Source organism: Aegilops tauschii, chromosome 5 (genome assembly GCF_002575655.3).
Source record: "Aegilops tauschii subsp. strangulata cultivar AL8/78 chromosome 5, Aet v6.0, whole genome shotgun sequence".
Classification (NCBI taxonomy): Eukaryota; Viridiplantae; Streptophyta; class Magnoliopsida; order Poales; family Poaceae; genus Aegilops; species Aegilops tauschii.
The window spans coordinates 535,002,114-535,023,178 of NC_053039.3; the positions used below are offsets into that span (position 1 = coordinate 535,002,114).

The 21,065-nt window shown below is 42.9% G+C and overlaps 2 protein-coding genes and 1 non-coding gene across 4 annotated transcripts; all 3 read left to right on the plus strand.

The window, feature by feature from the left end:
- Positions 1-1,757: 1,757 nt before the first annotated feature.
- On the plus strand, positions 1,758-9,011 carry LOC109760656 (magnesium-chelatase subunit ChlD, chloroplastic). Of its 2 annotated transcripts, XM_020319465.4 has the most exons (15): positions 1,758-2,176; positions 2,557-2,735; positions 2,857-2,941; positions 3,022-3,338; positions 3,426-3,549; positions 4,467-4,559; positions 6,044-6,139; positions 6,418-6,582; positions 6,665-6,862; positions 7,140-7,295; positions 7,439-7,546; positions 7,730-7,864; positions 7,947-8,108; positions 8,213-8,333; positions 8,599-9,011. In XM_020319465.4, the coding sequence occupies exons 1-15, from the start codon at positions 1,913-1,915 to the stop codon at positions 8,679-8,681; spliced, it is 2,286 nt and encodes a 761-aa protein (XP_020175054.1). In that variant the 5' UTR covers positions 1,758-1,912; the 3' UTR covers positions 8,682-9,011. The 2 variants fall into 2 exon arrangements, with proteins under 2 accessions (XP_020175054.1, XP_020175053.1); XM_020319464.4 differs by lacking the exon at positions 8,599-9,011 and having other exon boundaries at positions 8,213-8,461.
- A 507-nt stretch (positions 9,012-9,518) lies between these two features.
- LOC109760657 (uncharacterized) lies at positions 9,519-15,722 on the plus strand. The gene is made up of 10 exons (XM_020319466.3): positions 9,519-9,612; positions 9,721-9,819; positions 10,167-10,310; positions 10,809-11,906; positions 12,016-12,874; positions 12,985-13,232; positions 13,426-13,532; positions 14,140-14,287; positions 14,519-14,671; positions 15,011-15,722. The coding sequence occupies exons 1-10, from the start codon at positions 9,574-9,576 to the stop codon at positions 15,146-15,148; spliced, it is 3,033 nt and encodes a 1,010-aa protein (XP_020175055.1). The 5' UTR covers positions 9,519-9,573; the 3' UTR covers positions 15,149-15,722.
- Positions 15,723-16,205: 483 nt separating this feature from the next.
- TRNAE-CUC (transfer RNA glutamic acid (anticodon CUC)) lies at positions 16,206-16,278 on the plus strand. The gene has a single exon. It is a non-coding gene; the product is annotated as a tRNA-Glu (tRNA).
- Positions 16,279-21,065: the final 4,787 nt, after the last annotated feature.

Consider the following 21,065-nt stretch of genomic DNA (forward strand, 5'->3'; position numbering starts at 1 on the left):
ACGGAGATATTGTAAGACTTTATACGATTATTCATCTATCAATGCCATCTACAACGTGTTTTCCGTCTGTGATATGATTACGATGTGGGAGTAATCCCTTCAGGTCATGGGCTGCATAGCCATGTCGCACTATGTACTTGTGCACATGATCATTGGTAGTTACTTTGCTTAATTGAACGTTATTTATATGTATTATTTGCAACGGATTTGTCTCTTGTCAGAACTGTGTGGTTGTGTGGGGATCATCACTAGAGTCACGTTGTAGATGACGTGATCGATTTTGTCGTCTGATACGGTCTTACCATCATTGATGTCGCATCTTGTAGAAATGTCTATCAGAGGACACTAAAGGTCTTCATCTTGTAAAGGCAGAGTCGTGTTGACAAAGCGATGTCGATGAAGACCTTGGCGATGAGTGTACGTAATGGCGTAGCGAGAAACGTGTAGTGTAGACGATGATACGCCACCTGAAAGTGTCCCTTGCGGTGACGAGTGTCGATGCCCTGTCATGATAAGTCATCAAATTAGGGGGGGTATGCCAAGAAGAAATTCATGGAAAACAACATTCCAAGAACAATAAGTTGGTACTTTCTTTTAAGCCTAAACTATTTATTGAGGGAAAAGATAAGGAAAAACTAGAGTGGAGTGAATAATTGTATCCTTTCCACATCTCGTGTGGATGGTGCATGTCGGTGGCGTCTCTCGTAGATGTGCTAGATGATGATTTTTTCGTGGGCGTACTCGTACAGTGGATGCAGAGACAATGTAGCCCGTCCAGGTTGACTCTGTGTAGATGATCACGGTGTCATGGATCGAGTTTGTTGTGCGTGTGGTGAAGAAACCGTGTCTCATGTTGATGTAGGTGCAAGATGTCGATGATGGGACTGTCGATGCGTCCTGGTTGTTCGTTGGCCGTGCGTGCGAGGCCATTCTACTTGGCCCTGCTCGAGTGGCCTGCTAGCCCTCAGCTTGTTGGGTTGCACACACCCCCCCCCCCCCCCTTCTTACAGCGCTGGCCCATGGTATCGTCTCGTCCAAACCGCCCTCTTGAATGCACCATACAACATAGGCGGTGCCGCGACATAGGGCAACCTTAGATGCGCATCACCTTTCGATTACACTGACAATACAATGTCACGGTTGGTCTCCGTGGACCTATGACGTTCTATTACACCAACGGTGCTCCTTGATGTAACGTGTTACCCATTGTCATGTTCTATTGACTTTTCTCGATACATATGGCTCTTAGGGCGTGATGGGTTCTTCTTGTCGGATAATTGTCTCCAAGGATATACATCATGACCTCTTTTGTTTCTTTCTATACACGTGTGTTGAAACCTTCACACATGGACAAGGGCATCACCTCGAGCTTTGTAAGAAGAGGATCATTTGTCTCCAAAACCAGGATCTATCCATCGAGTCGAAATGAGGTGGAAAAAACCCACGGTGGTTGACGAGAGCACAGAAAAGGTGTGTACGTGACAGATATGGAATCATGGGAATGATATCGTCGCGCAACCGGCCACAGCAACGGTACTACGTGGAGTTGAGGAGGAAGGCCAAGTTTGGAGAAGAGCAGGGCTCCTCAACGGCGAGCTAGACGTTTTGTTTGCGGGTATAGCAGTGCGGGTACCTAACTAAGCGGTAGGGTGACCGACATGTGGACTGGGGCAACACCCATGTAACGAATCTTGTAACGTCGGGGCTCTCTCCCTCCTTCTTTATTTAATGATAAGAAAAGGTGGGTAAAATGGTGTTCGGTAAGCTATTACATCCTGCCGTTTCCGATCGGACGGCCGTGGATCCCCGAGCAAGAACCACGCGGCCGAGATGCGTGCGATGCGGATCCCCGGGAAACCAGATAAGAAACGATAAGCGCTCCCACGCCCACAGAGGACACTCCCCAGTCCCCATGGCTGCCATGGCCACCGCCCTCTCCGCCTCCCTCCCGCACCTCCCGCCCCGCCGCCTCCCTTCCTCTCCCGCCGCCTCGGTCTCCCTCGCCCCCCGCGGCTTGCGGCGTCGAGAGGCTCCTCCTCGCCTGGCGGCCGTCGCCTCGGCCTCCGAGGTCCTCGACTCCACCAACGGCGCCGTTCCCGCGCCCGCGAGCCCCGCGCCGTCGGGGCAGCAGCAGTACGGACGGGAGTACTTCCCGCTGGCCGCCGTCGTCGGGCAGGTGAGGAGATTTCTTTCGGAAGATTCGTGCTGCCCTGGGTGCTGCTGGTTGACTGATTGGGCTGTGGGATTGGTCGCAGCATTTCCCCGAGCTGGTTAGGCGCATTAGGTCGTTCTAATCGACAACTTATGCCATTTCAACCACAATGTAGAAGTGGCAACAGCCAACACGCACAAATTTACATGATTTAGAGTTGTTCACGGAAAATGGAATGCAATTTGTTATGATTTAATCCCAGTAAGGCTTTCCGGAATCCGGAGCTGAAAATGCGGTAGCCAATCAATCGCCTGCAAGCTGTAGTTTTGCTCCATTGGTTTCCTGCATTGCTTTGCGAACTCTACTTGGTTGTAACCTGTGAATAATTTCATGTGGCTATCCAGGATGCAATTAAAACTTCTCTGCTGCTCGGGGCGATTGACCGTGAGGTTGGAGGCATTGCCATCTCCGGGAAGCGCGGGACGGCAAAGACGGTGATGGCCCGCGGCTTGCACGCTATGCTTCCGCCAATCGAAGTGGTTGTTGGCTCAATCGCAAACGCTGACCCCAACATTCCAGAAGAGTAATGTCTTCGCAATGCCATATCTGAAAATTGCTTTGATCATTTCGTCATTTGATGTTCAGCTTCTTCTTGTTTCTTAAACGTTTCACCGGCTTACTTGATTAAGCTCCTCTTATGGTAGATGGGAGGACCATTTGGCTGACCAAGTGCAATATGATGCTGATGGTAATGTCAAATCTGAGATTGTCAAAGCACCTTTTGTGCAGGTAAGGCACACCGATTTAGTGTCATGGTATCTTCCCAGATCGTTGTTAGTTTAATAATGCCGCAGGTTTCCCTATGACAGATTCCACTTGGTGTCACAGAGGACAGGCTCATTGGGTCTGTTGATGTTGAACAATCAGTGAGATCAGGGACTACTGTGTTTCAACCTGGTCTTCTTGCTGAAGCTCACAGAGGTGTCCTTTATGTTGATGAGATAAATCTGTTGGACGACGGCATAAGCAATCTGCTTTTGAATGTCTTGACGGAAGGAGTTAATATTGTGGAAAGAGAGGGAATTAGCTTCCGTCATCCATGCAAACCACTTCTAATTGCTACGTACAACCCGGAGGAAGGATCCGTACGTGAACACTTACTTGATCGTATTGCAATTAATTTAAGGTACTTTAGACTTGAAAGATTGCTTGCTTATTTACTTTTATTACCAAATTCATGGTTTGTTCATTGTCATAACGTTTCATTTTGCAGTGCTGACCTTCCATTGAGTTTTGATGACCGCGTGGCAGCCGTCAATATTGCAACCCAATTTCAGGAGTCTAGCAAAGATGTTTTTAAGATGGTGGAAGAGGAAACTGAGGTCGCAAAAACTCAGGTACTACTGAATGACCGAGTTACTGAGATCATTAATTGACAAAGCTGCACTGTACTTGCTTTATCAAATCAGAGTAGGGTGCAAATTCCATTTAGTTTCGGTTTCCGTTTTCTTTTTTGTTGCGTACAAAACACCTTCCAAGAGCATTGTATATATAAAATCATTCAGTTACAAAATGTATGGGGTCCACAATTATGTAGCTATCAAACAAATGCTCATGGTTACAAAGTAGAAACCAGTGGTCATATGAAAAGCAAGAAATTACATCTGGCACAAGTGGAGCGCATGCTTGGACTTAAAAAAGCATGGACTCTTTATGTTTATAGTGTATATATTATTAGTTAAACTTGGACTTAACGTATATTCCTTCATTTTATATAAATAATTAAGTTTGTGCGAAATAATGAATTTTATAAAATTACCATTTTAAGATGTGTTGATGCATGAGACAATATTAATGTTTCGCATGATCTTCCAACTAAGTAAAGGGCATTGATGGACTGAATGTGAGAACTTTGTCCTCAAAAGGAGGCATGGTTTATATGTGAAAATATTGGAAACTCAAATTGTCTTCAGTTGTGAAATCAAGGACAGATCTCTCTTTTAACTGCATATTGTTGAGTAAACAAGGTAGGCATATATTACACAGGAAAAAACAAAGGATGCATGTCACTCATCCAGTTGGAATATATAGACAGGAAACACAAATTACGAATAATATTAGACATGAGCACGCAGATTGACCACATGACTTCCACTATATGCAACTTTTATCATTTGTTTTGAAGTATGCAAAATCTCAAGTCAAGACTAAATAGGTAAAAAAAAACAGCTTATATGTAGTGACAAGGCAGTATTTGAGTTAAAATCTGTGTTATGTACTGCTCGTCTCACAATGATAATACATGGTCACTCAGATAATTTTGGCAAGAGAATATCTGAAGGATGTTGCTATCAGCACAGAGCAGCTCAAATATCTTGTCATGGAAGCTATACGGGGTGGTTGTCAGGTTAGTTGACTTGTTGAAGCTTGATGTTCTTCCAGCCAATGAGCTTACTTTGAGGCATTGAGCCAACTGATGTAGATAACAATCAATGTTGTTTTGTATTATGCGCAGTACTACTAGCTGCAGATAACAGTCAACATATGTAGCCATGATTGGCTACCCTAGTTTGTATCATATCATTGGAAATATGCATACCTTCTTTAGTTTGACATCATTATTCAAGGTCTTCGGCGAATCTTTTATCTATATATGTACATCAAATGTAACTGGATCGACTAATCAACCCATTTTCAAGTGCTCCAAACTATTTGAGCTTTTGGCAACAAAGCCAATGTTACTGATTTTTTTTACCTTGACCCCATTTCCTGTTGTTACCTCCAGTTGCAAGATGCCACCTGGGCTATTTCATTGTGCCCATTTGGTATGTTATAACCTCGTGTGATCAACTCGTTATATGTTGTAACCAGTGATGTCATTCTACTTCTACTCTGCTTTTTTTTGGGTTGGGTGGGGGGGGGGGGGGGGGCGAAAACAGGAACCCCAGAAACAAATACGGAAATACATATTGCTGGAAACGAATACAGAGCGAATATGGTGCGGACATGGATATGAAAGTGAATGCTTGCTGGAACTAAGAGACACCTTCAATGCAAAAGAAAAAAATTTAACTAAGAGACCCCTTGAATCATGCAGAAAAACACAAGTAAATGAACAAACTTGTTCTATTACTAAGATGACTATGAATATTATGATATACGATGGTTTATCGTCAATTCATCGTGACAAGTTCTCAATATAAGCGAGCAACACATTGAAAATAAAAATACAGCAGTACATGCCGGGGGGTTGGGTGAGAGGCGTCGTCGGTGGAGGATCGAGGGAGGACGTGCGGGGAACGGCGGAGGATGACCAATAGACGGCTGGAGGACACTGCCGACACCATCGTGTCGTTCCAGCGATGAGGACCCGGTTTGGTTGCCCGGGTGCAGGTGCGTGCGAGCAGGCAGCGGTGTATGATGACCCAATGAGGCAGTGAGTAGGGGAGAACGATTGTGAGATTAAGTTTAGGTGTGTTAAGATTAGGGTTGGGTTGGGCCAGGCCAAAGGTATATGGGCTTTTGCCTGTTGGAATGGGCTAGATATATGAAAAATGTAAACGGAAAATTCAGCGCCTTTGGATATGAAAATTCCGTTTCCGTACGTGCTCCGCCAGGAAATGTCATTGCGTGTTTGTTTCCGTTTCTGTTTCCATATTTTCTCTACGTTCCCGTTTTTCTGTGGAACTGGCGGAAAGATTCCGCACCGTTGTCATCCCTAATCTAGATTCTACACACTTACACAGCTATACCTGTTTGACGTCCATCACACCAACGTATTGCTTGTTGAGACAGTTATGCTTATTTATTGTGGTTAGTGCTGAGTTGGAAAGTTAAAAGGAATGTTTTCATATTTATATATTAATTTCTGAGTCTTGAAACTTGTTGCAGGGGCACCGGGCTGAGTTGTATGCTGCTCGAGTGGCAAAATGTCTTGCTGCCATGGAAGGACGTGAAAAAGTTTTTGCAGAGGACCTTAAGAAAGCTGTTAAGTATTTTTATGCTTGTGGATTCTTCATTAAGTAATGAAGCAACACACCCTGTGGAATTTCAGTTGATTGTTTTCTTCATCTCTTAACTTGACTGTTCCAAATGAAGTTTGCTGTGTCTGGTTGTTAAAAATAAACTATAAAGTAGCATGGAAATTTTAGTGCTGGCATAACCCATTTTTTCTTTCTTTTGCTATGCTATTTCTGTTTGCATCTGTATCAAAAATTTGAAGTGTGTTCTACTTAATATTTGACACGCATGACATCTTCTTGCAGGTAGAGCTAGTTATTCTACCTCGTTCGATCATATCTGATAACCCACAAGAGCAGCAAAACCAACCGCCTCCACCCCCACCTCCACCACCTCCACAAAATCAAGATAACGCAGAAGATCAAGATGAGAAGGAGGAAGATGAGGAGAAGGATGAGGAGGAAAAGGAGGTTGAATATTATAATTGAGCAACCCGTACTTGATGCCTATTCATATGTTTCTTAGAGCTCATTAATTGTTGTTTTCTGACAGGATGATGACGAAGAAAACGAAAAACAAGATGACCAGATACCCGAGGAGTTTATTTTTGATGCCGAAGGTGGACTAGTAGATGATAAACTCCTTTTCTTTGCTCAGCAAGCACAAAGAAAAAAAGGAAAGGCTGGACGAGCAAAAAATGTCATTTTCTCAGAAGACAGGGGCCGATACATAAAGCCTATGCTTCCAAAGGTTTTAAGTTTTACCTCATCACACTGCAACTTAAAACACTTGATTGTTCGAACATTCCTGAATCCATGCTCGTGTTTTTTCGTTATTCAAATAATGCTTTGGCACTTCTCTTATCTAGGTCTGTTTTATTGCATTTTGAATTCCTCCGATGCCTTCCAGTCTTTTCCATTAATTTTACTGATATAACAGACACCTTCCTTTGCATATCACTCCCACCTTATTGCTTGGTACCCTTTCTCACCAAATTGGCTCATCTAAACAGTTCATTCTGTTGTAGGGTCCAGTCAGGAGGTTAGCTGTTGACGCGACACTTCGGGCAGCTGCACCATACCAAAAACTGCGGAGAGAAAAAAGTCTTGACAAGACAAGAAAAGTTTTTGTTGAGAAGACTGATATGAGAGCCAAGAGAATGGCTCGAAAAGCCGGTGCTCTGGTCTGTCTCTCTGTCTCTCCACACTTGCTTGTGCAATTTCATGGGAATCTTTATATTAGGCCAGTCATGTTTTATGTATGTGGCAAACCTGATTTTTCTTACCGTGAGACATCACAACTCTGTTTGGACTTATTTCATGACAGGTCATATTTGTTGTGGACGCTAGTGGCAGCATGGCTCTGAACCGCATGCAGAATGCCAAAGGTGCAGCATTGAAGTTGCTTGCAGAAAGTTACACAAGCAGAGATCAGGTACTTATGAAATGTAAAAGTTTAGCATTAGAATTTGTTATCTTTTCTTTAGTGATTGTGATTAGCATTTGTTACTTGTTGCATACCTTGTAAGCCACCTCCATTTGTGATTCCCCTTTGGGTAATCATCGTTATATGGACAGTTCGTGCACTAACTTTCGCTTCCATTTTGGCATCCCTCAGGTTGCAATTATTCCCTTCCGTGGAGACTATGCTGAGGTTCTGCTTCCACCATCAAGATCCATTGCAATGGCTCGCAAACGTCTTGAAAAGCTACCATGCGGTGGCGGTTCTCCTTTAGCTCATGGCCTGAGTACAGTAAGAACCAAGAACTGCGTTGAATTCTTCTGTAGTGCCAGGACATCTATAATCTGGATAACATTGTGGATTCTACTTCAAGGCTGTCAGAGTGGGATTGAACGCTGAAAAGAGTGGCGACGTTGGGCGTATCATGATCGTTGCAATCACCGATGGAAGAGCTAATGTATCACTGAAGAAATCCAATGACCCAGAAGCTGCAGCTGCTTCAGACGCACCAAGACCATCTACTCAAGAATTGAAGGTACCACTCTTATCCTAACACCAAACAATGTATCCTTGGGCCATCATTTTGAAGTTTCCTGCTGTGTTCAAAGGGCACTGAAGAATTTGTTTCCTCTTTGCAAGGATGAGATACTTGATGTGTCTGCAAAAATATTCAAAGCAGGAATGTCGCTTCTCGTCATCGATACCGAGAACAAGTTTGTATCTACGGGATTCGCCAAGGAAATCGCAAGGGTTGCCCAAGGTATTCTCAACACTACATCTCTCAGATTACTAAGAATAATTACACTACTCCATCTGAAGCCTGTAGGAAACCATGCCTGTTCTTGTTTCGATTTTTTTAACGCATTTTCATGGTATAAGGTAATATGAGTGGAGTTCGAGGAACCTTGTCACCACTTAAAAAGATAGACCTGCCATCTTCATCACTAATTATAAGCACCAACATACCGTAGATTTGTTATCTGCATAACCTTCCATGAACACAGCCTTTTTCCTTGCTGTGCCAGGGAAATACTACTACCTGCCAAACGCTTCGGACGCCGTGATTTCGGCCGCCACCAAGACCGCGCTGGCGGACTTGAAGAGCTAGAGAGCGATCTCGGAGCGTCGATCAGCACCCGCCCAACTATTGTTTGTACCGTCTGATGATAAAAGTTGTTTCGTGCAGTAATTTGTGCAGCTGTCCTTAGTTCTTTCTGTAACTTTTTTGGGACGTGCGTTTCAGCTCTTATGACCCAATTTTGGTGTAGGTTTTCTTTTCTTCTTTCTTTCTCTTTTACCAGCACCAGCAGGGCTAAAGTCCGAGCATAACTTCGTGTAAATGTCGGAATTCTCCCACTGCCTCTCTGATAATTGGCCTTGTAAATCTACTGCTGTTAATTTTCGAGGCAGAAATGTGCTGCTGTTGGGTGTCACTAAATAATATTCCTTCATTTTTGTAAAGCATATAAACTGATATTCTTTCTAAAATTATGCGAAGAAAGTTACCACCGCTGACACCGCGGTTGAAACATATGATGCGTTTACCCAAAAAAAATTGATGCTGTTGAGTATCACGAAATAATATTTCCTTTTTAAAAGCAAATAAGTGTGCGAAGGAAATTGTTACCTCCTTTTTTTAGGGGAGGAAACTGTTACCTTTGGCAGAGCGTGCAGTAACAAATTTCCAACAGAAGGCACCCGAAAATAGATCCAAAGGAAGATGACGTCCCAGGCCCATGCCTCGGGGCTCCAGTCCGGGGCAACCTGTCAGACATTACAGCGGGAAGAGTTCCTCAAAAAAAAAAAAGAACAGCGGGAAGAAAGACCTTGCTGTCATTTTTGGCGCGAACCGCTGCGGTGGCCGGTGGCGGGAGACGGAGGAGAGAGAGGCTTATCAAGCAAGCCAAATTTATTACAGAAAGAAAACCAGAAGACCCCCCCCCCCCCCTCGCTCGTGGCGGCGCTCAGGCCCAGCCACAGCCGGCGACTGCCCCGCCGCCATGTCGACCTGCGCCTACCACTCGCCGCGCTTCTCCGAGGTAACCCCGTCCCCCGCTCTCTGTCTCTCGGTTCGGCGGGAGGGAAACGTAAACTGTTGGGGATGCGCCCTCTTCTGACGCCCTTCTGCGCTTCTTCGAGTTCTTCAGGATAACGCGTGGCTCCCGCAATGGCTTCAGCCGCATCGGCACCCGACGGCCGGCGAGCGCCCAGGAGACAGCGCCGGCGTGTCGTCGCCGCCTTGTGAGGTGATTTTCTATTCTTATTTGTGCGTCCATTTGGTGGTAGGTAACCCTATAGGCTCTGAGTGTCTGGTCTGTCCTTTGATTTCTCAAATGCTTGCAAGAGCCTTGCTATATTTCAGTCGAGTGTGTTCCCGGAAGGGGGGGAACCCCGGTTCAGTTATTATTTTTGCCTAACCATGCCACCTTGTCGACAACAACTGAAACTGGAGATTGGCCATCGGTACGAAATGGCATAAGATTGAATTGGATCTGAATGCATTTGCTGTGTTTGTGCATATTTATCTATATATGTTTCTCGGTGCACTGTCTGTTCTGATCTGATGCGATGTGTTATCTTCACTGAACTGCAGAACTGTGTGTTTATTCTGGACCCTGCACAAGAGCAACGGAGTTGTCTGAATGCCACCGTAAACGCTGGTGGTTACAGCGGGTTCCGTCTGCATTTGTCGGGAGATGAGGACACACCTGCTGCAAGTATTCCAACAGGCAGAGAGGTAGGCTAAGATTCTTGATGCTAATCACTGAAGCTTGGTAAACACTTAGGTTATTGTCATTCTGTTGGATCAAATAAATCAGAAGATGGTAGTACATGTAGATGTAGCCTTTAATGATTCAATCCTGCATACCAATTATGACTGTGGATTTCCTCTTGCCCTGAGTTACATTATTTGTTCCAGGGATGCACACTTGTACAGTGTACTTACTTTTGTTCCTTCAGTAATCTTCCATTGAATGTGGAAAGAATAAAATTGTAGGTTCAGTATGCCATTTTCATCTTGCCTATTGTTATGGTTTTAATGGGGTTCTAACTTTGTGCATGTGTTTTCATTTTCAATCACCTTGATGGATTGCATTATGAGCGAACAAGTTAGTATAGTAGCAAACATAGGCTTGAAACAGCCAAAATAAATGGCTCTTTCCTCTGCTGCACAAACATAATCTTCTTCTTGTCGTGTGCTGTTATAACATAGGTTGGGTATTTTTCCCTCCAGGTACTGCCTTTCTCTCTGCACCTTTCTTCAGAAAGTGCAGCACAACTCTCCTCAGTTCAAGCCAATGTTAGCCCTCAGATTCTAAACTCTGGTGCATGCAAAGGACAATTCAAGGGCTCTTACGTTGATGGTCAAGTACAAGAGATCAAAGCTGAACAAGAGGCTAAAAGCCTTAAGGATGATAAACAACTAGAAGTCCGTAGAGTGGCTAGCAAGGATATCTCCTCAGTTCAAGCCAATGTTAGCCCACAGATTCTAAATTCTGGTACATGCAAAGGACCATTAAAGGACTCTTATGTTGATGGTCAAGCACAAGAGGTCAAAGCTGCGCAAGAGGCTAAAGGCCTTAAGGATGATACACAACAAGGAGTCAGTAGAGTGTCTAGCAAGGATGTCACTAAACCACTTGGTGCAAGAAAACATCAACCATCTGGTGGAAAAGTTGATGTTCAGAAGCTCCGTAAGGCAGATGCTAATGATGCGGTTGAGCTATCTATTGCTGCCTCTGAGGCTATGGTTATTGCAGAAATGATACTTGATGATTGCCAGCCTGATAAGTTGACTGCAGCTGCCCTCGAAGCTGCTTTGCGTGTAAAGGAAGCTCGGAAACAGTGTTTTCTTGAGGAAATAGAACATGATAGTGGATCCTTTCAAAATGGTCTGGATGAGAGTGATTGGCTTGCAGAATTGGATGAGATCGAAATGCTTGATGTATTCAAAGATGTTGGCCTGTGTACTGTTCAAACTGCTTGTTCATCTCAAGGCCACAACACAACTAACTTGAAACAGAGCATCTCTCAGCCTAGTTGTGCCCCACATGATGTAGACATTTGTTCTTCCGAGGAGCAAAATAAAGAATGGCGCAGCCAAGATGATTGGACCAGTGACCATGTACCTGATTCTTTGGCAGAGAACATTTCTGCTGGTACGCTAGTAAAAGAATCAAGTCCAGGATGTGTTTCTGTAAAGCAACCAGCTCGAGATAAAGCAATCTCTTGCTCGAGAAATGAGGAAGCTGTTTTCCAGAAGTTGACTCAAAACAACCATGCTTTTACTGAAAACTTGAGGAATCCAGTAAGAGGTCAAAATATCACGAAGGTAAATTTGTTGCCCATGAACATTTTGTTATAACAAACTTAATCAATCCTATGCCTATCTCATTCAGCACTCTTCATCTATGTAATCACAATGTAAAATATATTTCCAGGAAGCTGGAAGAATTGTTGAAGAGACGAAGTTTGGTGGTCGTGCAAGGAAGCATATAAGGACTAGCTTCATTTCTGAGTCAATGGATAGCATGAATGAGTGCTCTCCTGCACCTAGAGCGGTATCGACAGAAATGGTTGCCTCTTCAAGAGCATCTTTTCTCCAAAAGAATGAAGGTTTCCATGGAGAGGATCAAAGTGCAGAGTCGTGCCATCAAGTAGTATGTTCAAGCTTATCACCTGAGGATCCTCTCTGTTCATTTGTTCCATGTAGCATATCTTGCAATGAAGTACCCACTAGTCAACCTCCTGAATGCAAACAGAGGAATGAGGAGAACAGTGAACCGGTATATCGCAGGGAATCTCTGAAGAATGACCTAGATGTAGAAGCCGGTCCATCTTCTGTGCCGTTAGATAAGACACCAGAATCTAATCCATGGAGGCGAAGAATACACAGTTCCCTCAGGCCTTTTAGCATGCTAGGACCTATATCAAACATCTCGGGAGGTAGTCTGGCTCATAATGATGTTAATGTGGCAGCTTGTCAGAAGGAGAGAGGCACAACGATAATCTTAAATAAGAAGATACAGCGTATCCGAGCCTCTAATCAGTTCATAGAAAACAATGCTGAAGCTGGAAGCTTGAACGGATTTTCTTTGGTTCAGAAGAAGTCATCTGATGCTCACGATGATAATGAGCATCACAGCAAAGAGCAATATATCCCATCAGAAGTTTTGCCTCAACCCACAACATATTTGAGCGTTGGTAAACGAGGCCTTAAAAGAAAAGGACCCCAATTGTTGAATGCTAAACTTAGTACTAGACAAACCAAGAGCAGAAGGGTTAAATCTCGATTCAGTTGTACGTTCTGGTTTATGATCTCTTATGCTAGATATGTACTATATATCTTGAGTAAATATGTGCACGGTCAGTACATACTTTTGGTGATCCTCACTCTTGTATCTTTGCAGGGTCTGAAAGCAGAGTTGCTGACATGCAGGAGCCCAGGGAATGCACTGGCAAAAAAGAAGCCCTATTTCATGGACTAGAGTTTTTGGTGACTGGATTTCAAAGTCATAAGGAGAAAGAGATTGTGTCTGTAATACGGAAATTTGGAGGTTGTGTTCTTTCAAAAGTGCCACCCTGTCCATTTGATAAAAAAAGCAAGCTTGCAGAGCTTGTGAGGTGGAAGCCTCCTGTAGTTCTTTCCCCTAAAAAGGTTTGTTATACCATTTCCCTTTTGTTTCTTGGGTACCATCCCTCGTTCATCATGTATCCTTTTATAGTTTTAGTATATGATGTAGCCTGTAGGAGAAATTGGTGTAGGGCTGTAGGCTCCCATTTAAAATTGCATATCAATTTTCTTTACAGTACCAAATTGCACTGTGTCTGATAGGTGTTTGTTGCAACAGGTATCGACAGCTAAGTTCTTATATGGCTGTGCTACCGATTCCTGGATTTTGAATTCCAATTGGCTTTTTGATTCTCTTCAAGCTGGTTTACTGTTGCCACCTGGAAAGTAAGCAATGACACCTTGCAGCACACCTACCCTGGAATTTTAAATTTTATCACATCTTTGTTCGTGAAAGCTTCAGTTTTCATATCTTTCTTGAAGTAGTCGAGGGAAAATTACCGAACACCTTAAAAGTGTATATGCATTTTGAGATCTGTCAAAAGCCCACATGAAGCTTTCTCAATTCGATGCCAAGCTTTTCTAAGAAACGAAAGATATTTCATTTGATGGGCTAAATTATCTGAACTTAAACTCAAGCAACATAGGGTACCTAAAAACTATCTTTTTAAATGGTTAACTAAACACTGACACGATTAATTAGCTTAAGTTTTCATACTGTAATTCTGAATATTTCTCATACAACACATGGAAAGTCGATGTAGATGCTTTTAGGTAAGTATATTAGTCCATCTAGAATTCTAGATGAGGTTCCTTTGTAAGAATCCGAGCCGATCGATTTGGGTGTCAAACATACTCAAGGCACTTTGCTGTGAAGATTGTTTATCCTAGCTTTATTTTCAGCAACAGTGAGGAACATTTGCTCTGTTGTCCATATGGATTAGGTTAAATACTTTGCTCTTGATGCTCAACTTTTGATATACCCTTTTGCTAGGTATTTAATCCGACAAAGGCATACAGTGGAGATTTCAACATTTGGCCAATCAGTTTACCTAAGAAATAATAAATTGGTATTTCATGGAGTAGGATTCTTGATCCATGGCAAAATCAGCTTCTGTTCAAAATTTTCGAACATTATCAAGGTATGTTGCAAGCCTGGTGAGAAAACATGATGGATGACCTACTAATCAAGCAACATTTTTTTAGTGAATTGTAATACATCATATACTATTGTCATAGTTAAGAGGCATTGTCTTAGTTCACTCTTAATTTGATGGATCTGATTTTTTTTACCACTGATTGTGTCAGATATATACATGACTAGTTTCCTTTTCTACACGATCTGTCCCTTACATTATATTTGTGTTCCACAGCATGGAGGTGGCCAAGTTTTTGTATCTCTTCAAGGATTAATTCAAAGCTTGAAGGATAAAAGTTGTTCACGCGGAATCATTCTTGTTGCAAATGAGGCGAGCGCATCACGCCATTTAAGCCATTGTGGGCTGGAACATGACATAAAAACAGCGGTTAGTTGAATTTTGAATGTAGAACTTCCATTCCAGATATAGGAAAGGGACTGGATATAAGCAGCAACTGCTCAGAAAGAGTAGACTGTCTTTCAATGCTTGAATACTACTAGCTCTATAAGTAAATACAGAGAAGTAACTTGTCACAACATATCTCAATCCATTGTCTACCTCTCGTATAGAGTCTTGTTGTTTCATCTAGACCTTCTATAAAACTCAACATGGCCGTATCACTGTATTTACCATTCAAAATGTTTCCCTATGCTTTATCCTTTTTTTTTCCAAACTGGTATTTATCATCTCCAGTGCCTCTAATTCTCCTGTATCTCTCTCTTGCAGCCAGCAAGCTGGATCATAGGCAGTCTGTTTTCTGGGAAGCTGATTCACCTGAAGAAAGACCGCTGCGCCCCATTCCGGCGGATTAAGATGCCATCATTCCAACAACAGCGTGCATTTGAGATGAGTCAAGAAATATAATTCTTGTCACGAAATGCCTGGAGCACCATCATCGTCCAATTGCAAGCAGAGTTTTCAATGGCATGTTTCTGTCACGACTTGGATTCGCCTGTGCTGCGCTAAGGCCTAAGGCTGATGTCTGTCTTTCATCATTTTTTGCAAATACGAGAAAGGGTCAAAGCGTGCGTAATGGTGATGTGGTAGTGGTATACAGCCGCCCATATTTGAAGAATTCCAAGGGCTAAACTATGGAGGCGGATTATGTTAGGCATTCGTCCTTAAGCTATATCGCTCCTGTTATTTTAATCAGGGAACTGTTGTTCATTTCTTGAACACCGTGACATTCACTGGAGATTGTACACTGCTTAGAAATCGGCAGCTGAGCAACTGTTGGGCATGATATGTTTTCTTTAGATCAATAGGCTTTTCGTCCTGTTTCTTTCTATTTAAATCAACAATGCTTTTCTGCAGATGGACTAGTCCAGACTTTTGTATATCAATCTCCTTTCATGTATTTATGAGAATATTGTTTTGTTGTAACTTGTAAATACAATGCTAGAGAAATATTATGGATACACAAAATTGTTGATTTAAATTGTGAATACAGTGCTAGGGTGTGTTTTGGCTTCATTTTGGGGCTGTGTTGCAGTCCTTAGAACTTCAGTGATGGTTCTTTTCTAGCTCTGGCTATGGCCAGATTGTTCTGTTTTGCGCTGTAAAGTTTCTTTTTAACCACCAGCAAAAAAAAGATTCTTTTAAACCTTTCTGGTTCCCTAATGTCCTGACCAAACCCTTTTGGGGGGACTAGTGGGTCGCCCTATGTTACCGGTTTGTCATGATAAATGAAACTGGGAGATATGCATCGTAATTCAGAAGAAAAAGTTGTTGATTCATAATATTTTACTGCCTATTGCCGCTGTTCAAATTAATACAGTATAATTTATCTATTTGGACAAAGGAATACATATGGATATGGCTGTATTAACTTTGGCTCAAAGGGCGTGGTTAGATAGTTTTACCCTGACTGAAACTAAAACTGGCAACCATATTAACACGGCTGTAACAAGTCTGAACGTGATCCGTCGTAGTCTAGGTGGTTAGGATACTCGGCTCTCACCCGAGAGACCCGGGTTCAAGTCCCGGCGACGGAATTTTTTTGGTTCTACGCAATTTTTGGTTTTGTCTACGCAAATGGCCACGCATGTGAAATGCGCCGGTTGGGTGCAGCGTTTTTGGGCTGATGGATAGATGGATCTACATCTAGGAGTATACACTAACAATATATGATGAATGATCCTTTCAAAAAATATATATATATGATGAATGATGGCGTGGTGGAATAAGACGGTGTGTTTGCAGGGCGCTTTGGTGGGCGAAGGCCGCAAAGCAGGAGGCGGCACCCTCATTGAGCTGCTGAGCAGCCAGCATAATTGCGGTTCGCACGGGGCACTCGTGCCTTGCACAATCATTACCCTCTTCTCACCCCTATATGCCATTATGATGATGCAATGTGTTGCCCACATATGCACAATACACATCAGTGCAGTGCAAACACTCTTCCTTTCACATCTCTCTTTGTTTTGTCCACGTCTAATGTTTGTAAGTGAACACTAATTCTCTTTCTTTTTTTCTCTCTTGATGTGGAACTTCTCCCTGCTTTGTCCACATCAGTAGAAATTTCCTCTGGAGTAAATTGAGGTGACCATAGCATGATATCATCGGTTCCACAGGTGGATGGATTCGGGAGTAAGATGTGTCATCATCCATCCATGTCGTCAACTTCTTACCTTGCAAACCATGTATTCACTGTCATCAACGGTGACACCGGGAATGATGTAGACCGTCAAAGATCTCCCTTTTCTCCCAATATCGATTGTATTGTTCGTTACTACATAAAAATATATAAGAGGAAAATTCGAAAATATACTATATGTAAGAGAAACTTTATTTGCAGCCAAATCGCCATGGATGTCGGTTTCTAGGAAGTTGGTGGTATATGATAAAATCGACCAAGGATAAAAATACCCGGATGGAGAACTCATCAAAGAAGAACAAAATATCTAATTTTTTTTACATTAGAGATGTAATTTAAACTAAAAACAAAGGCTCCTTGCTCACTCAACAAAAATGGCAATGCTAGAGAAGGGGCGAGAGCGCTGGCACCAGACGACGGAGGGGTTGTCCTCTAGTATAGCATAATCCCCACTTCTTTTTAGCGAGGGCTAGAGTAGATACTTTTTTGGTCAGGCAATAAATTTAGCTGGACACATCATGATATCGTCAAATCCATGGGTGAATGGAAGTGAGAGTTAGACGTATCATCCTCCATCCATCTCGTCCACTCCTTACCCTGCAAACCGTGTATTCATTTTCATCGATGGTGACACCGGGAATGAAGTGGACCATCAAAGATCCCTCTTTTCTCCCAATATTGGTTGTATTGTTCGCTACAACATAAAAATATATAAGAGAAAAGGTCAAAATAAACATATAAGAGAAGATTTGTTTGCAGCCAACTTGCAATGGATGTTGGTTTCTAGGAAGTTGGTGATATATGATAAAATTAGCCAAGGATAAAAATACCCCGGCGGAGAACGCATGAGAGAGGAACAAAAAATCTAAAAAGAATGAAATTAGAGATCTAAAATTACGCAAAAAATAAAGGCTCCTTGCCCCCTAAACAACAGTGAGAACGCTCGAGAAGAGGCAGGAGGGACCGATACCGGACAATTGAGGGGTTGTCCACTAGTAGCATAATATCCACTTCTTTTCAGCGAGGGTGAGATTAGATACTTTTTTGGTTAGATAGTAAATTTAGGTGAATGTAGCATGATATCATCAAATCCATAGGTGGATGGGTGTGAGAGTAAGATGTATCATAATCCATCCATGTCGTCAACTCCTTACCTTGCAAACCGTGTATTCACTGTCATCGGTGGTGACACTAGGAACGAAGTTCACCTTCAGAGATCTCTCTTTTCTCCCTATATTGGTTGTATTATTCATTACCGCATGAAAATATATAAGGGAAAATTTGCTTGCAGCAAGACTCGCCATGGATGTCGGTTTCCAGGAAGTCAGAACTATCATAAAATCATCCAAGGATAAAAATACCTAGATGGATAACTCAACAGAGAAGATCAAGGGAAAAATCTACACCCTCCATTCCGAGCGAGGGAGTAGAAAATAATAATTGAAATTAGAGATATAAATTTACACTAAAACAAAGGGTCAAAGGAGAAGAGGCGAGAGGGACCGGCACCGGACAACGGAGGGGTTCTCCTCTAGTAGCATGACCCTCACTTCTTTTTGGCGAGGGCTAGAGTAGATATAACACAATGGTAATGCCAGTTGTCAATGTTTTATTCAACTCATTACTGCAGAAACGGCTACACCAGCCATCTTACCCGTGTCGGTACAAAACACTCTTCCTTTCACATCTCTTTGTTTTGTCCACATCTAATGTTCATAAGGGAACACTTATTCATTTTATTGCTTATAAGAACATCCCTTTGTTTTGTCCACATCACTAGAATTCTTCTGTCTACTTTTTGGAGAAAAATCCTCTGGGGTGCTTACAATTGCCAACTGAAAGAGAAATTGAAGCACATGAGAGCCCTACCCTTTTTAGGCAGTAAATTGGGCCCTGTCACTGGTAAGGGTTCCTGCATTTAGCGACTGAGCATGCTTACACCTTTGGCTATGTTTGAAATGCTTCGCTACCAATTGAGTTCCATGTCCGTTCGACGATGACAAAAAGGGAGGGAAACAGTGGAAGAGGAGCTAAGCCCCTCTCCAATAATCTAAAATATATATTACACCTCGTATTATTCAAATTTTTTGTTTTAGAATTGACATCTTTTTCTATCAATAGGGACTAAGATCTATAGTTCCACGATCAGTAGAATACATCGAACAATGGCCACGCAAAAAATTCAAATGAATTTTTGTCCAGATTAACTTCAACAAATAGCACGATTCCAGGAACCATGTAACATACACTCAATGCAACTTAATTAGCTCAATGGTTCGTTGTACTCAGTGAGATTCACCATGCTTCACTACCGTTTACAAACTTGTGCCCCCATACTATTTTTTCTGTAATCCCATTCATCAAGGGAGGTTAGGGACGAATAGGCAAACAAGTACGTTGATACGTACGTGTTCTAGGGTTTGAAAGACATAAGGCAAGTGATACATCCATTTTGCATCATGTTTTCCTACTGTTATTTATATTGTTTTTATGCATAATAATGCTTTTTGGAGTAATTCTAATGCCTTTCTCTCATAATATGCAAGGTTCACATAAGGAGGGAGAATACCGGTAGCTGGAATTCTGGACCTAAAAAAGCCACGTTAGGCCACCTATTCTGCACATCTCCAAATGAGCTGAAACTTCGCGGAGAATTTTTATGGAATATATAAGAATATATTGGAGCAAATAACTACCAAAGAGTGCCCACCAGGTGGGCACAACCCACCTGGGCGCGCCAGGGAGCCCAGGCACGCCCTGGTGGGTTGTGCCCTCCTCGGCCCACCTCCGGTACCCCTCTTCTGGTATATAAGTCATTTTGACCTAGAAAAAAAAATAAGGAGAGGACTTTCGGGACGAAGCGCCGCCGTCTCAAGGCGGAACTTGGGCAGGAGCACTTTTGCCCTCCGGCGGAGCGATTCCGCCGGGGGAACTTCCCCCACAGAGGGGGAAATCATCGTCATCATCATCACCAACAACTCTCCCATCTTGGGGAGGGCAATCCCTATCAACATCTTCAACAGCACCAACTCCTCTCAAACCCTAGTTCATCTCTTGTGTTCAATATTTGTACCGGAACCGTAGATTGGTGCTTGTGGGTGACTAGTAGTATTGATTACATCTTGTAGTTGATTACTATATGGTTTATTTGGTGGAAGATTATACGTTCAGATCCATTATGCTATTTAATACCCCTCTGATCTTGAACATGATTATTATTTGTGAGTAGTTACTTTTGTTCTTGAGGTCACGGGAGAAATATTGTTGCAAGTACTCATGTGAACTTGATATGTGTTTGATATTTTGATGGTATGTATGTTGTGATTCCCTTAGTGGTGTCATGTGAACGTCGACTACATGGCACTTCACCATATTAGGGCCTAAGGGAATGCATTGTGGAGTAGTTATTAGATGATGGGTTGTGAGAGTGGCAGAAGCTTACACCCTAGTTTATGCGCTACTTCATAAGGGACTGATTTGGATCCAAAAGTTTAATGCTATGGTTAGATTTAATCTTAATACTTTTCTCGTAGTTGCGGATTCTTGTGAGGGGGTTAATCATAAGTAGAAGGTTTGTTCAAGTAAGATCAGCACCTAAGCACCGGTCCACCCACATATCAAATTATCAAAGTAGTGAACACGAATCAAACCAACATGATAAAAGTGACTAGATGAAATTCTCGTGTACCCTCAAGAACGCTTTGCTTATCATAAGAGATCGTTTTGGCATGTCCTTTGCCACAAAAGGATTGGGCTACCTTGCTGCACTTTTGTTACCATTATCGTTACTTGCTCGTTACAAATTATCTTGCTATCAAACAACTCGTTACTTATAATTTCAGTGCTTGCAAAGAATATCTTGCTGAAAACTACTTGTCATTTCCTTCTGCTCCTCGCCGGGTTCGACACTATTACTTATCGAAAGGACTACGATTGATCCCCTATAATTCTGGGTCATCAGCAAGCCCCCCCCCCCCCCCCGCGTCGTCTCCTCCGAGGCGACTCGGGGGCAACCCTAGCGCCGCCACCGAGCTCTCCCCTCCCTCTTCCTCCTCTCCGCCGCTACCAGAGGGGCGCTCGGCGCTGGCGCGTGGCCCGATGATGGTGGCGGCGGGGACTTGGCGCCTCCTCCTCGGATGGAGGGCTGTGGCTCCTGGGGCAGCGGCTCCGGCCAGTGGCGGGCGG